This window comes from Melanotaenia boesemani, chromosome 19 (genome assembly GCF_017639745.1).
Source record: "Melanotaenia boesemani isolate fMelBoe1 chromosome 19, fMelBoe1.pri, whole genome shotgun sequence".
In the NCBI taxonomy this organism is placed as follows: domain Eukaryota; kingdom Metazoa; phylum Chordata; class Actinopteri; order Atheriniformes; family Melanotaeniidae; genus Melanotaenia; species Melanotaenia boesemani.
In genome coordinates this window covers 2,168,818-2,184,717 of record NC_055700.1, presented here as the reverse complement: position 1 = coordinate 2,184,717, position 15,900 = coordinate 2,168,818, and the positions used below count along the sequence as shown (strand labels likewise).

The following is a 15,900-nucleotide window of genomic DNA, read 5'->3' as shown; positions in this document are numbered from 1 at the left end:
TGATGCTCTCCAGCAGCTGTGAATCTAATGAACGACTCGTTGCCAGGCCTCTGCAGAGCTGAGTGACATGCATGAGGGAATTCAGCCATTTGATTCAGGTGTGTTGGAGAAGGATTTGATCTAAAAGCTGCAGGACATCCATGACAATGCACCGGTCATACATCATCATCTCACCAACTGCCTATGTGGATGAAATTTGTTCTCACACACTGTTTACGTGTTAGGACGTAAAATCAGCAACTGTTAGGAGTGTAAAAGTTAAATGGTCAGATCCAGACTTGGACACAACCCATATATGCTATGATGAAACAATAATACTTTGTTTACTTTGTAATACTTAAAGGATTATAATAATCGTTCAGAAATGTTTTCATATTATTATTATTCTCATTTTAATATTATAAAAATTTATGATCTCTTCAACCAACTAGAATATATTAATTGCATTATTTAGTAAACCTAAAGTCACGTGCAGTCAATCAATCTTTGTCCTTGTTTATTTTTATTCTACGTTTAGCTGCAGCTGTGGTGCAGGTCACGCTCCTGTGACGTCACGTCGTATCCAGTCTCCGAAGCAGCGCGCAGGAAAACCAGTAAACGTGACTAGAATCAGAAACCCACGATTCCATTTCCTGATCCTCGAGTTGTTTTTATTCTAGTTATCTCTCTCTCTCTCTCTCTCTCTCTCTCTCTCTCTCTCTCTTCAAGTTATAGTAAACAAACAAACAGGTGTTGGCGGGAAACAGAGGAAAATACACCTTGCAGTAACTTATCTGATCACCTCCAGGTCACCGTTATAAAAACTTGAACTTTGGATTTTAAGTTTTTGATATTTCTAACTTTGTCGGAACTTTATGAATCCGTTTGGTAGTTACAGTCTGTGTGTGTGTGACTCATTTGTTGTTGTTTTCCCCCCAATGGTTTTAAATTACAGATTAGTTGACAGTAGAGTCTAAACTTAGTTTGTGTCCGGACCCTGCAGTGTGAAAGGCATCTTTAATGTTTGTGTTGCCTTTCTGGGCAGCAAACTGTGTGGGAAACAAAACCCAGAGTCTATAATTATCCCCTGCTTGGAAATTTCGCCGTGTTTTCAGATGTGTGTGGAAATAGCCAATTATCTGTGTGGGTTAATTACACCTGAGAATAAACCATTAACTGACCCCTGCTGGAACGGCGCCTTCTGATTGGTCCGTTAGTTCCATAAATACCAGCTGAGGACGGTGAACCAGCAGAACCAAGAAGAAGACTCCGTCCTGATCTGAAGAGAGATTCAGCGCCTCTTCCTCCTCCTGCTTCTTCATCCTCATCGTCAGACACGATGCTGCGCGGCTCCGCTCTCCTCCTCCTCCTCGCGCTCAGCTCCACCTTCAGCTTCGAGCTGCTGCCGGAAGAGGCGGCTCCCCGCCGGGCACGATTCTCCGCCAACAGCCCGTGTGAGTCCCGGTTCTGATTCTGTCCCGTTTTCTGCCCCCTTATAGACAAGGTATCTGGAGCCTAGGAACTGCATGTATAGCAAATTATCAGGACAATAACAACAACAAACAAGGATTTTATTCATTTTTTTAAAGATTAAACGCAAATAATCATTTTTCTGCATATCTGAATCAGCTGAATTTTTATTATAAATGATTCAATTAATTAATGCAAAAATACTTCGATGCAGCATCAGTAAAAGTACTAATACAATACTAAAGTATACCAGCCCAAATAAACTTCCTGCATTCAAAATTAAGCTTAAACTGTGTTACAGTGAAGAAAAGGAACCTGTAGCTACTGTATGTCTTTCTTTTTAATATCATGCTTTTATAGGAATGAAGTATTTAACTGTTGTATTAGAAAGAAGAACACAAAGCCTTGTAATGCCATCAAAGTGCAGAATATTCAGCATTTGTTTGGAATAAATAAAATTTCGGAGCAATTTTTCAATTGTCTTTTCAGTGCAGTCTTACTTAGCCTAAACTTTTACGTACATAGACCTATCTTCAGTAAAGCATCTAACGAGAACATGGTTTTACAGAAGTGTAGAGTAAGTCGAGCATTCAGTTAATAATACGCTGATTTTTTATCGGTTTGGTGGTTTCAGGGCTGGTTTGTGCTCCGGTGATCAGTTAAACAGATTTTTCTTCTATGAATTTTCTTCCTGTTCAAATGAGATGCTTCATGATTTATAGAGTGTAAAAGCAAACAGGAGCTTGTTTGAATGTGTTTTGCAGCTGATGTGGCCAGATGTTTGAGTGAATCTGTAGGTGTGGGTTGTGGATTCTTCTCCTGCCTTGAAAACTCCACCTGTGACACCGATGGGATGCATGAGCTCTGTGAACTGTTCCTCCACACAGCTGCCAGCTTCAACACAGAGGTGAGTCTGTCCACCTGCTGTCCATCATTCTCACCCGTGTGTCCTTCCACCATCCACCTCTCCATCATTCTCACCCGTGTGTCCTTCCACCATCCACCTGTCCATCATTCTCACCCGTGTGTCCTTCCACCATCCACCTGTCCATCATTCTCACCCGTGTGTCCTTCCACCATCCACCTGTCCATCATTCTCACCCGTGTGTCCTTCCACCATCCACCTGTCCATCATTCTCACCCGTGTGTCCTTCCACCATCCACCTGTCCATCATTGTCATCCGTGTGTCCTTCCACCATCCACCTGTCCATCATTCTCACCCGTGTGTCCTTCCACCATCCACCTGTCCATCATTCTCACCTGTGTGTCCTTCCACCATCCACCTGTCCATCATTCCCACCCGTGTGTCCTTCCACCATCCACCTGTCCATCATTCTCACCTGTGTCCTTCCACCATCCACCTGTCCATCATTCTCACCTGTGTGTCCTTCCACCATCCACCTGTCCATCATTCTCACCTGTGTGTCCTTCCACCATCCACCTGTCCATCATTCCCACCCGTGTGTCCTTCCACCATCCACCTGTCCATCATTCCCACCCGTGTGTCCTTCCACCATCCACCTGTCCATCATTCTCACCCGTGTGTCCTTCCACCATCCACCTGTCCATCATTCTCACCCGTGTGTCCTTCCACCATCCACCTGTCTATCATTCTCACCCGTGTGTCCTTCCACCATCCACCTGTCCATCATTCTCACCCGTGTGTCCTTCCACCATCCACCTGTCCATCATTCTCACCCGTGTGTCCTTCCACCATCCACCTGTCCATCATTCTCACCCGTGTGTCCTTCCACCATCCACCTGTCCATCATTCCCACCCGTGTGTCCTTCCACCATCCACCTGTCCATCATTCTCACCCGTGTGTCCTTCCACCATCCACCTGTCCATCATTCCCACCCGTGTGTCCTTCCACCATCCACCTGTCCATCATTCCCACCCGTGTGTCCTTCCACCATCCACCTGTCCATCATTCTCACCTGTGTGTCCTTCCACCATCTACCTGTCCATCATTCTCACCCGTGTGTCCTTCCACCATCCACCTGTCCATCATTCTCACCCGTGTGTCCTTCCACCATCCACCTGTCCATCATTCCCACCCGTGTTTCCTTCCACCATCCACCTGTCCATCATTCTCACCCGTGTGTCCTTCCACCATCCACCTGTCCATCATTCTCACCCGTGTGTCCTTCCACCATCCACCTGTCCATCATTCTCACCCGTGTGTCCTTCCACCATCCACCTGTCCATCATTCTCACCCGTGTGTCCTTCCACCATCCACCTGTCCATCATTCTCACCCGTGTGTCCTTCCACCATCCACCTGTCCATCATTCTCACCCGTGTGTCCTTCCACCATCCACCTGTCCATCATTCTCACCCGTGTGTCCTTCCACTATCCACCTGTCCATCATTCTCACCCGTGTGTCCTTCCACCATCCACCTGTCCATCATTGTCATCCGTGTGTCCTTCCACCATCCACCTGTCCATCATTCTCACCCGTGTGTCCTTCCACCATCCACCTGTCCATCATTCTCACCTGTGTGTCCTTCCACCATCCACCTGTCCATCATTCCCACCCGTGTGTCCTTCCACCATCCACCTGTCCATCATTCTCACCTGTGTCCTTCCACCATCCACCTGTCCATCATTCTCACCTGTGTGTCCTTCCACCATCCACCTGTCCATCATTCTCACCTGTGTGTCCTTCCACCATCCACCTGTCCATCATTCCCACCCGTGTGTCCTTCCACCATCCACCTGTCCATCATTCTCACCCGTGTGTCCTTCCACCATCCACCTGTCCATCATTCCCACCCGTGTGTCCTTCCACCATCCACCTGTCCATCATTCTCACCCGTGTGTCCTTCCACCATCCACCTGTCCATCATTCCCACCCGTGTGTCCTTCCACCATCCACCTGTCCATCATTCCCACCCGTGTGTCCTTCCACCATCCACCTGTCCATCATTCTCACCTGTGTGTCCTTCCACCATCCACCTGTCCATCATTCTCACCCGTGTGTCCTTCCACCATCCACCTGTCCATCATTCCCACCCGTGTGTCCTTCCACCATCCACCTGTCCATCATTCTCACCTGTGTGTCCTTCCACCATCCACCTGTCCATCATTCTCACCCGTGTGTCCTTCCACCATCCACCTGTCCATCATTCCCACCCGTGTGTCCTTCCACCATCCACCTGTCCATCCACCTGTCCATCATTCTCACCTGTGTGTCCTTCCACCATCCACCTGTCCATCATTCTCACCCGTTCGTCCTTCCACCATCCACCTGTCCATTATTCTCACCCGTGTGTCCTTCCACCATCCACCTGTCCATCATTCTCACCCGTGTGTCCTTCCACCATCCACCTGTCCATCATTCTCACCCGTGTGTCCTTCCACCATCCTCCTGTCCATCATTCTCACCCGTGTGTCCTTCCACCATCCACCTGTCCATCATTCTCACCCGTGTGTCCTTCCACCATCCACCTGTCCATCATTCTCACCCGTGTGTCCTTCCACCATCCACCTGTCCATCATTCCCACCCGTGTGTCCTTCCACCATCCACCTGTCCATCATTCCCACCCGTGTGTCCTTCCACCATCCACCTGTCCATCATTCTCAGCCGTGTGTCCTTCCACCATCCACCTGTCCATCATTCTCATCCGTGTGTCCTTCCACCATCCACCTGTCCATCATTCCCACCCGTGTGTCCTTCCACCATCCACCTGTCCATCATTCCCACCCGTGTGTCCTTCCACCATCCACCTGTCCATCATTCTCACCCGTGTGTCCTTCCACCATCCACCTGTCCATCATTCTCACCCGTGTGTCCTTCCACCATCCACCTGTCCATCATTCTCACCCGTGTGTCCTTCCACTATCCACCTGTCCATCATTCTCACCCGTGTGTCCTTCCACCATCCACCTGTCCATCATTGTCATCCGTGTGTCCTTCCACCATCCACCTGTCCATCATTCTCACCCGTGTGTCCTTCCACCATCCACCTGTCCATCATTCTCACCTGTGTGTCCTTCCACCATCCACCTGTCCATCATTCCCACCCGTGTGTCCTTCCACCATCCACCTGTCCATCATTCTCACCTGTGTGTCCTTCCACCATCCACCTGTCCATCATTCTCACCTGTGTGTCCTTCCACCATCCACCTGTCCATCATTCCCACCCGTGTGTCCTTCCACCATCCACCTGTCCATCATTCTCACCCGTGTGTCCTTCCACCATCCACCTGTCCATCATTCCCACCCGTGTGTCCTTCCACCATCCACCTGTCCATCATTCTCACCCGTGTGTCCTTCCACCATCCACCTGTCCATCATTCCCACCCGTGTGTCCTTCCACCATCCACCTGTCCATCATTCCCACCCGTGTGTCCTTCCACCATCCACCTGTCCATCATTCCCACCCGTGTGTCCTTCCACCATCCACCTGTCCATCATTCTCACCTGTGTGTCCTTCCACCATCCACCTGTCCATCATTCTCACCCGTGTGTCCTTCCACCATCCACCTGTCCATCATTCCCACCCGTGTGTCCTTCCACCATCCACCTGTCCATCCACCTGTCCATCATTCTCACCTGTGTGTCCTTCCACCATCCACCTGTCCATCATTCTCACCCGTTCGTCCTTCCACCATCCACCTGTCCATTATTCTCACCCGTGTGTCCTTCCACCATCCACCTGTCCATCATTCTCACCCGTGTGTCCTTCCACCATCCACCTGTCCATCATTCTCACCCGTGTGTCCTTCCACCATCCTCCTGTCCATCATTCTCACCCGTGTGTCCTTCCACCATCCACCTGTCCATCATTCTCACCCGTTCGTCCTTCCACCATCCACCTGTCCATCATTCTCACCCGTGTGTCCTTCCACCATCCACCTGTCCATCATTCTCACCCGTGTGTCCTTCCACCATCCACCTGTCCATCATTCTCACCCGTGTGTCCTTCCACCATCCACCTGTCCATCATTCTCACCCGTGTGTCCTTCCACCATCCACCTGTCCATCATTCTCACCCGTGTGTCCTTCCACCATCCACCTGTCCATCATTCTCACCCGTGTGTCCTTCCACCATCCACCTGTCCATCATTCCCACCCGTGTGTCCTTCCACCATCCACCTGTCCATCATTCTCACCCGTGTGTCCTTCCACCATCCACCTGTCCATCATTCCCACCCGTGTGTCCTTCCACCATCCACCTGTCCATCATTCCCACCCGTGTGTCCTTCCACCATCCACCTGTCCATCATTCTCACCCGTGTGTCCTTCCACCATCCACCTGTCCATCATTCTCAGCCGTGTGTCCTTCCACCATCCACCTGTCCATCATTCCCACCCGTGTGTCCTTCCACCATCCACCTGTCCATCATTCCCACCCGTGTGTCCTTCCACCATCCACCTGTCCATCATTCTCACCCGTGTGTCCTTCCACCATCCACCTGTCCATCATTCTCATCCGTGTGTCCTTCCACCATCCACCTGTCCATCATTCCCACCCGTGTGTCCTTCCACCATCCACCTGTCCATCATTCTCACCCGTGTGTCCTTCCACCATCCACCTGTCCATCATTCTCATCCGTGTGTCCTACCACCATCCACCTGTCCATCATTCTCACCCGTGTGTCCTTCCACCATCCACCTGTCCATCATTCTCACCCGTGTGTCCTTCCACCATCCACCTGTCCATCATTCCCACCCGTGTGTCCTTCCACCATCCACCTGTCCATCATTCTCACACGTGTGTCCTTCCACCATCCACCTGTCCATCATTCTCACCCGTGTGTCCTTCCACCATCCACCTGTCCATCATTTTGACCCGTGTGTCCTTCCACCATCCACCTGTCCATCATTCTCACCCGTGTGTCCTTCCACCATCCACCTGTCCATCATTCTCACCTGTGTGTCCTTCCACCATCCACCTGTCCATCATTCTCACCCGTGTGTTTGCTCCTCAGGGTAAAACCTTTGTGAAGAAGAGTCTGCACTGCATCTCACAGGGAATCTCAAGCAAAGTTTTTCAAACTGTCCGCCGCTGCAACATCTTTCAGAGGATGATCGCTGAGGTTTGTAGACTCAAAAATGCTGAAGTTCTCCACGAACAGGAGGTTTGTTTTGGTTCTGATCAATGTATTGGGCAATAATCTGGTTCTACATGTCTGTAAGAGTTGTAACACCTCTCCAAATACACACTTCAAACATGCATCATGATACAATTAACTGAATATTAACAGAACATGAGGCTAATAATATGCGCAGCATTTATATTACAGATTAGTTTTATTTTCAAAACCATTACATCCCTCTACAAGATAGATAGCGCTTCTATCGCTGGTTGGCCCTTACTGGCCCCAATCCATAAATTCAGTTTATTAGCTTAAACCACAGATGGCTAACTTTGGCTAAAGTGTGCGTAATGTCCTTAGATATGTTAGCGTTAGATGCAGAGGATTAGCTCTGCTGCAGCCTCATTCAGTCAGATTTAGCTTTAACCTGTTAGTTATGGATTAAGTAAGTAAGCATAATATCATCACAGTATCCACACACTTGTTAGTGTTTAGCTGTAAATGGTCAGCTCTACTTTAAATCTGATAGCTGCAGCCTCACTTTGCATGTAACTACCACGGTCTGGAAAACGTTAGCTTTAGCTTCAGTTTGAGTGGACTCGCTCCCATCACGGTGTACTGACTCTCAGTTTTAATTGCAAACAACACACACTTTACAAAAATTTAAGAGCAGAAGAAGTGAGGGCAGTGGGGTCGTCTCACACCTCTGTTTCCTGGGGGCCACCAGGGCAGGGGCAGGGGGAGGGCAGTGGTTGCTCCAGGGTCCAGGCTGGCTGTGCTGCTGGGATGCCGCCAACCCTGGGAGGTTCCCAGTCTGCTGCAACTGGGTGAGATGTGGTGGGGGGTTAGCTGGGGGCAGTGGTGGTGGTTTGGGACTCAATGTCGATCTGCCTGTTGGGGGTGTCACCCATGGGGCATGGTGGGAGGGTTAAGTGTGAGTTAAGTGTGGGTGTGTGGCCTGGGCCTGTGCCCAGTGACCACGGGAAGCTCTGGCTGGGGCTTTCCTTTGCCTCCTTCTGGGCGATTCTGGGGTGGTCTGTTGGGGTGGCTGGGATTCGTTCCCTGGGATTGCTGCTGATCACCCGGGTCTCTGGGCCGCCCTAGTCTGCCTCTAGCCTCTGCACATTTACAGGATCACACTCATCTCTTATCACTCCTTATTCCTCTTCCTCTGCATGCTGACGCTGTCACTGAGTTGTCCAGTGGGTTTATAGACTAAGAAATACGTTTGTTTAGGTTTTTTGTGAGTGTTTCTGGTACTCTGGTACATTTTTTTTCCAGCTTTCTCGTCTCTTATAGATGCTCATGATGATTGTCATCATTGTTTTCCTGTAAAAGCTGCAGGAAATTCTCTGTTGTGTTTCTGTACAGGTGTAGCATTTAGATGGTGTTTGGATTAAAGGGTTGTTGCTTCTATCTGGTGTATCTCTGTCTCTTTATTCTTTTCTCTACTTTCCTTTTCATTTCAGTTCATGCCTCGCTTTTTATTCTGTCCTCTCCAGTCAGGTCCAGCAAGATTATTTAAATTTCTGTCATTTAAAATAAATAAATAAATAACAATAATTTAAATTAAACTGAGTTATCAAGTGGAGCCTTATTCCCATAAAGCTCCCCTTGGGAAAGCACATTTGTTTGGCACAACACATCAACCAGACCATCATTCTGCTGCACCGTGCTGGACAGGATGAGTTAATAATTTAAAAAAAAGCTTCAGTTTGTTAGCATAAACCATAGTTTATTAGCTATAGCTATATTTAGCATTTTTTTGTTTTAGATTAAGTCTGGCTTTAGGCTTAGGCTATTAGCTTTGGCTAAAGTATGTTAGCATGATAGCATTTCTGTCTCACTCTGTTTGCTGTGACCAGATTATGGTAGCATAATGGTCATACCTACAAATTGATAGATTTACCCTAAATCTTGCAGATTAAACTTAATCTGTTAGTGCAAGCCTCTGAAACCTATGTTTAAAGTTTTAATATATGATATTAATTTTAGTTTATGATATAAACTAGCTCTGTCAAAGATATACTCAATTTTTCCTTATTTCTGTTTCATTAAAGGTGCAAGAGGAGTGTTACACCAGTCTGGACATTTGCACCGTGGCTCGCACTAACCCTGACTCCATTGGAGAGGTAGTACAGGTGCCAGCTCACTTCCCCAACAGGTGAGCACTGAAGATACACAGTTAAAGTAAATTTAAAGTGTAAAGTACATCCGTATAGGTTACAACACTCGAGTACTTGTAACAGCTCTGTGAGGTTATACATCAGCACATTTGGTGCTAACATGACGTCTTTATCACTGAAACGGGTGTGCAGCAGCTTATAACATAGCAGTGTATTTTATAGATTAAATCTGATGCAGAAGAAGTAGTGAAAGGCTTAGTTTGATCACACTGATGACAAAAAATAATGTTTGACACAAAATGACAAAAACCTGCATGTCATTCTAACTTCGGCCAGTAGGGGTCACTATTTTACAGCTTTTCTGAGCAACGTAAAGCAACCTAAAGAAGAGAAGCTCTTGTAAATTCTCTGTATTGAGCACTGCTTTATCTTTGCTATATTTGTGTTCATTTTTAAGCAGTGCTGACTGTGTGTTCTCTGCTCAAACTGCAGATATTATAGCACCCTGCTGCAGACCCTGCAGACCTGCGACGAGCCCACCGTGGAGGTGGTGAGGGTCGGCATCACTGCCCGCCTGGGCCCTGACATGGAGACTTTCCTCCAGCTCATCCAGAACAAACCCTGCACCCGCAGCTCTGACTCCTCAGCCTACAGCAACCCATCCAGCTGGAGGAACATGCCCGTGTTCAACGTCCAGCCTGGTTTTACAGGCCGAGACCCCACCCATCTGTTCGCCAGGAAGAGATCTGTGGACAACCAGGAGAGGGAGGCAGCAGATAAAACCGACAAGTAACATGAATGTTGTTTCCACATGTACACACTGACACACCTCCAGCAGCAGAGAGCTTTAGATGGTGAGAGGGGTGATGATTATTAATTTTCTCTGTCCATCCACTGATTATCTGACATGAAGATTATCTGAAATCCTTTTTCAAACATTTTTAAAACAAGGTTTAACTTACTCTGATTATGATTGCTATTTATTTTCTTAAAGTAATTTATGAGGCCATCTTAAGGGTTTATTTAAGTTAGCAGGAGGGCAGAAGGCTGAGGAGTTTAAAGATGCTTGGACGCTGGTCGTGGAGCTCGTTAACTCCTTTTTGCTGACCTGGGACCACTTTAAATGCTGTATGTTATGTTCAAAAGATGTTAAGGTGGAACCAAAATCTGGGAGCCAATTTGGCTGGTGTTCTTTGAAAAATAAATGCTGTGATATGAATGATGAGTCTGACTGATTCATTTCCACTGGAGATTTGTGAATAACAGACAAAAAAGAGATCAGCGGGAGATGTCTTATGATATTAGCTGAAAAGAAACAGTTACTACAACTGTGACAGCAAGGTTGTTTCTGCATGAAATACACCTTAAAAACACTAAAATTTAGTTAATAGGACAGATACAACTTTAACTGGTGTTTAATGAATGCAACCCAGTTTTACGCTGCTTCATAATTCATCTATCAGACATTTCTATCAAAATATGAAGGTCATTAGGAATGTTTCTTATTTCATTTTTGCCACCATTCTGGTTGTATCTCTATCTCATCATATAAGATAAGAGTGTAAGAGTGTTTTTCTTGAAGAACTTTCAAATTTCAGTTTGAAAGTGATGTGAAAGATGTGACAGAAAAAGACAATGGATTTCTAAATTTTCTCTAAAAAGAAGAGTTATTGCACAAATTCATGCCACTAGCCACAACACAGCCAAAATGCTCCCCAAGTTAAAATAATAAATAAATAAAATAAAAAAAAGAGGGGGGAAAATGCAGTGAAAAAGCAGAGGAGATGAATACAGAAAAGATCAGGTTAAACAGAAACGTGGAGCTGGTGAGACAACAGGTGACTCATTTCCAACCACCTGATCCCAGAGAGACAGCTGCAGACAGAAAGAAGCTTTATGAAACAGATGAACGTGACACCTCTGACACAGATCTCCTGTCAGCAGGTTTGTCCAGGCTTGTTGGCTCGAGGTGTTAAATGACCCCAAGGTGGTTCACATGCAGCCATCTGTTACTGGATGCTTCTCACCTCAGTGTCATGGCCCATTAACCCGCAAAAGTTTGCAGGCATCCGTCCTTCTTTCCATCCTGTAGAGTGGTTGTTTCCAGGAATCACAGCAGTTAAATGGCAGCGCTGCTCTGCATGTTTACTCAAGGTCTGAGAAGCTGCAGGCAAACTTAACTCAACCTTTCAGGGGTCAAAATGTGCCTCACAGGAAGGAGGAGATGAACGATAGCTCAGAATGAGGTGCAGGGCGGTGCGCCTCAGGTCTGAGTTAAGGATGTACTTAGAGACTCTCTCCTGACCCAGAGGCAACAGTTCATCCTTTTCTAGCTCAGACTTTGGATTTAAAAACAAAGTGACCAATAAGTTGATCTGAACTGCTGCACTTTTAGTCTTTTAACTGAAGTGTTTTGTCTATCTATTAGGGGTCTGTGATACCATAAGATTTGCTATCATTGTTTAACGGATGAACAACAAAGTTATTACTCACAATAAAAATCAGAATTTTACATTATACTGATTTGTGTGCCTTGTCACAGAGATGAGCAGAATCCACCGAGATTTATCCTCCGTATTCATGAAGATTCTGACATTTCTTAAGCCTCACAATAAAGTATCGATGTTATCACACTAGTATCAGTCGATATCTTTACCAACGTTGGTATCAATATTAAGGATATTAGGATCGATCCCTGGACTGGCAGACTGGGGTGGTGGTCCCCCTCTTCAAAAAGGGGGACCGGAGGGTGTGCTCCAACTACAGGGGGATCACACTCCTCAGCCTCCCCGGTAAGGTCTATTCAGGGGTGCTGGAGAGGAGGGTCCGTCGGATAGTCGAACCTCGGATTGAGGAGGAGCAGTGTGGTTTTCATCCTGGTCGTGGAACAGTGGACCAGCTCTACACCCTCTTCAGGGTCTTTAAGGGGGCATGGGAGTTCGCTCAACCAATATACATGTGCTTTGTGGACTTGGAGAAGGCATTTGACCGTGTCCCCCGGAGACTCCTGTGGGGGGTACTCCGGGAGTATGGAGTGCCGGACCCGCTTGTACGAGCTGTCCGGTCCCTGTACGACCGTGGTCAGAGCTTGGTCCACATCACCGGCAGTAGGGCTGGGCGATATGGCCTAAAAATAAAATCTCCGATTTTTTATAACCAAATCCGATTTCCGATTTTAATCGATTTTTTTTCCTTTTTTTTTACAAAACATAAATAAACTTATTAAAACATTCATTTGTTTATATAGATGAATGCTAGCAAAAATAAAGCATATAATGTCATAGCTCTTCCACCATATAAACGAATTCATATCTTACACTGAAATATGCGACACAATGCATCCGTGATCTCTTTCCATCTGGATCCTTATCGTACAGGATCCACTGCAGGAATAATTCCCCTGATGAAGGTTGTCTCTTAACTAGGGTTTACAGCATTTCTCACTACAGTTATACGTACAGCTAAATCCCAGGCGTGAGTGAAGGGTCACTTTACTGAAAATCTGTCAGACAAACACCGTTCTGGTGTGGAGGGAGGGCTAAGTCTGCTGCTAACTAACTAGGGAAAAAAATCCCAATTTTCAAAAAAATTAATCTCCAGAAATGAAAAATTCGATTTATCGATTTTATCGATTAATCGCCCAGCCCTAACCGGCAGAAAAATCAGAATCGTTTCCAGTGCGGGTTGGACTCCACCAAGGCTGCCCTCTGTCACCGATTCTGTTCATAACTTTTATGGACAGAATTTCTAGGCGCAGCCGAGGTGTTGAGGGGATCCGGTTCGGTGGCCTCAGGATCGGGTCTCTACTCTTTGCGGATGATGTGGTTCTGTTGGTTTCATTGGGACGTGATCTTCAGCTCTCACTGGAGCGATTCGCAGCCAAGTGTGAAGCAGCTGGGATGAGAATCAGCACCTCCAAATTCAAGACCATGGTCCTCAGCAGGAAAAGGGTGGAGTGCTTTTTCTGAGTCGGGAATGTGGTGCTGCCCCAAGAGGAGGAATTCACGTATCTCGGGGTCTCTTCACGAGTGAGGGAAGGATGGAGCGGGAGATCGACAGGCGGATTGGTGCAGCGTCTGCAGTGATGCGGACTCTGTATCGGTCTGTCGTGGTGAAGAAGGAGCTGACCCAAAAGGCAAAGCTCTTGATTTACCAAACGATCTACGTTCCCACCCTCACCTATGGTCACGAGCTGTGGGTAGTGACTGAAAAACAAGATTGCGAATACAAGCGGCTGAAATGAGTTTCCTCCGCAGGGTGGCCGGGCTCTCCCTTAGAGATAGGGTGAGAAGCTCAGTGATCCGGGAGGGGCTCAGAGTAGAGCCGCTGCTCCTCTACATCAAGAGACATCCTTTAAAAATACTGACATGTAGCTGCATATTTCTAGAAGAGATTTAGTCCCCGTGCAGTAAAACTACTAATGCTGATGTTAGCATGAAGCTAGCAGTGCTAGCATTAGTTTTAGTTTTTCACATTGGAGCTGAAAATAAACTATAAAGATGCTCGAAGAGCCTCAGGTGCAGCAATGACAGCACGATTCGGTTACTGTCTTCTTCTATGGTCCTTTTTAGGCGTTCCTTAACCCAAACGTTGTTCTAGCTCCTATCAAACAAAGCCGGTACTGCAGTTTTAAAGCTTGTTTGTCCATTCAGAGACACCGTATTAAAAATGGCGGCAGCTGCCATCTACATGGACCAATGAAAAGTAGATATAAATCATTCATTCTAAGAAAATAAAAACACAAGTTATTTTAGTAAAGTCATTAGATACCAATAGATACACTGTTTTTAATAAGGTATTCATTTTTTCTGCTATTGATCTTTGATTTTGCTACACGCTGCGCCTCTAAAGTTCAATCCAGAGTTAATCTCTACCAGAGAGGACTCTGCTCCTGAACTGCCTTTATTTGGATTTTCCTTTTTTCTCCTTTCTTTAATTATCACATCACCATGAGACACTTTTACACAAATTCTACCCAGGAACTCATTTGACTTGCATCTTACGGAGAATGGGCATAAGCCTTGTAATCCACCACTTTTAATCCATCCATCCATCCATCCATCCATCTGTCCGTCCATCCGTCCGTCCTGAGATCAGGCCCATAAGGAAAACCCAGTCATCCTCCTCTCCTGTGACACTCTCCAACCCCCCTGTTGAGGTTCTTGGGATGTTCCCAGGCCATAATCCGTCCATTGAGCTCTGGGTCTGGTCCGGTTCTTGTCTCATATGCCTGAAAAACCTCCAAAGGGAGGTGAGCAGGATACAACCTAATCATATGCTGCAACCACCTTAGCTGACCGCTTTCTGTGTGGAATAACAGCATCTCCAAGATCTACACATGCACTGGATTCCTAACGTGCTCTGGACAGAACAAATCATGTGCATCTCTCCTTTCTGTCACTTCCCAACTCTGGAGACACGCAGAGGGAGGGTGAGAGTAGATTAGAACTTCTTATTTCAATCCAAAGGTTGGAAAAAGATCAGTTGGTCTTTTCACCACTATCTATGTCATGTGGATACTCAGACACTGGATCAGGGAAAACCTAAAAACCTTAAAACTGTTTTAATATAGTTAATCATTTATTTTACACATTGAGCTGAAAGCAGGTTGTATAACAGCTGCAGTCTGCTGGGGGGTGAGTGCATCGTAGTAGATAAACTAACATGTCACATCTCAAACGTGCAATACAGGAAAAACAAGAATAAATCAAAGGAAAATGACTGAATCCTGAATGTGTTAATGAGTTATTTCTGGAGGCAGTGGAAGGACAGAAAACTAAAGCATATTAAAGATTTATTTCTATATTTGGATGTGTGTTTATTCTCTAGTTTCATCCCTTGCGCTTCATGTTTCTGTAATAAAACTGAAAATATTTACAATATTCACACAAACGTCTCTTTAAACACACAGGAAACAAAGTCCTGCTCAGTCTCTCCAGCTTTTACTGGTGAGATGAGGTGTTTCCAGAGGAAGTCCAGCTCAGTCCAGTTCAGCCCAGATGTTCTTCACATCAGGCTGCAGTGAAGCAGCTCATCTGAGCTCCTCCTCTTCCTCCACCTGGCAGCCTCGTCTGGGGCCGCTGGGGCCGCACAGGAAATGGGATGAGGGTGAAACAGGAAGGGAGAATGTTCCTATGGCGACTATGTGGAGGTGCAGGAATGAGCAGAGGCAGAGCCTCTGACCGGGGAGTACTGGACCAGAGGGACGGACAGGTCCAGGTACTCCTGAGGAGGAAGAGTTACAACGGAGCAGCGTGAGTCGACATCTTCCACCTGA

The 15,900-nt window shown here is 46.6% G+C and overlaps 2 protein-coding genes across 5 annotated transcripts in view; one reads left to right on the top strand and one right to left on the bottom strand.

The window, feature by feature from the left end:
• The first annotated feature begins 1,220 nt into the window (after positions 1–1,220).
• The window catches only part of stc1l (stanniocalcin 1, like), a 26,810-nt gene continuing 12,130 nt past the window's right edge, over positions 1,221–15,900 (top strand). Inside the window, exons 1-5 of one of the 2 annotated variants that reach the window (XM_041970323.1) lie at positions 1,221–1,433; positions 2,214–2,356; positions 7,390–7,497; positions 9,558–9,661; positions 10,116–10,416. In XM_041970323.1, the coding sequence (XP_041826257.1) occupies positions 1,319–1,433; positions 2,214–2,356; positions 7,390–7,497; positions 9,558–9,661; positions 10,116–10,416 (771 nt within the window). In that variant the 5' untranslated portion in view covers positions 1,221–1,318. Of the gene's footprint in view, positions 1,434–2,213; positions 2,357–7,389; positions 7,498–9,557; positions 9,662–10,115; positions 10,423–15,900 lie in introns of those variants that run through there. The other variant, XM_041970325.1, reaches the window with a different exon arrangement.
• Positions 15,181–15,900, bottom strand: part of fgfr1b (fibroblast growth factor receptor 1b) — a 20,064-nt gene continuing 19,344 nt past the window's right edge. For all 3 annotated transcript variants that reach the window (XM_041970321.1, XM_041970322.1, XM_041970320.1), the window contains one exon: positions 15,181–15,848. In XM_041970321.1, coding sequence (XP_041826255.1) covers positions 15,765–15,848 — 84 coding nt within the window. In that variant the 3' untranslated portion in view covers positions 15,181–15,764. The remainder of the gene's footprint in view (positions 15,849–15,900) is intronic.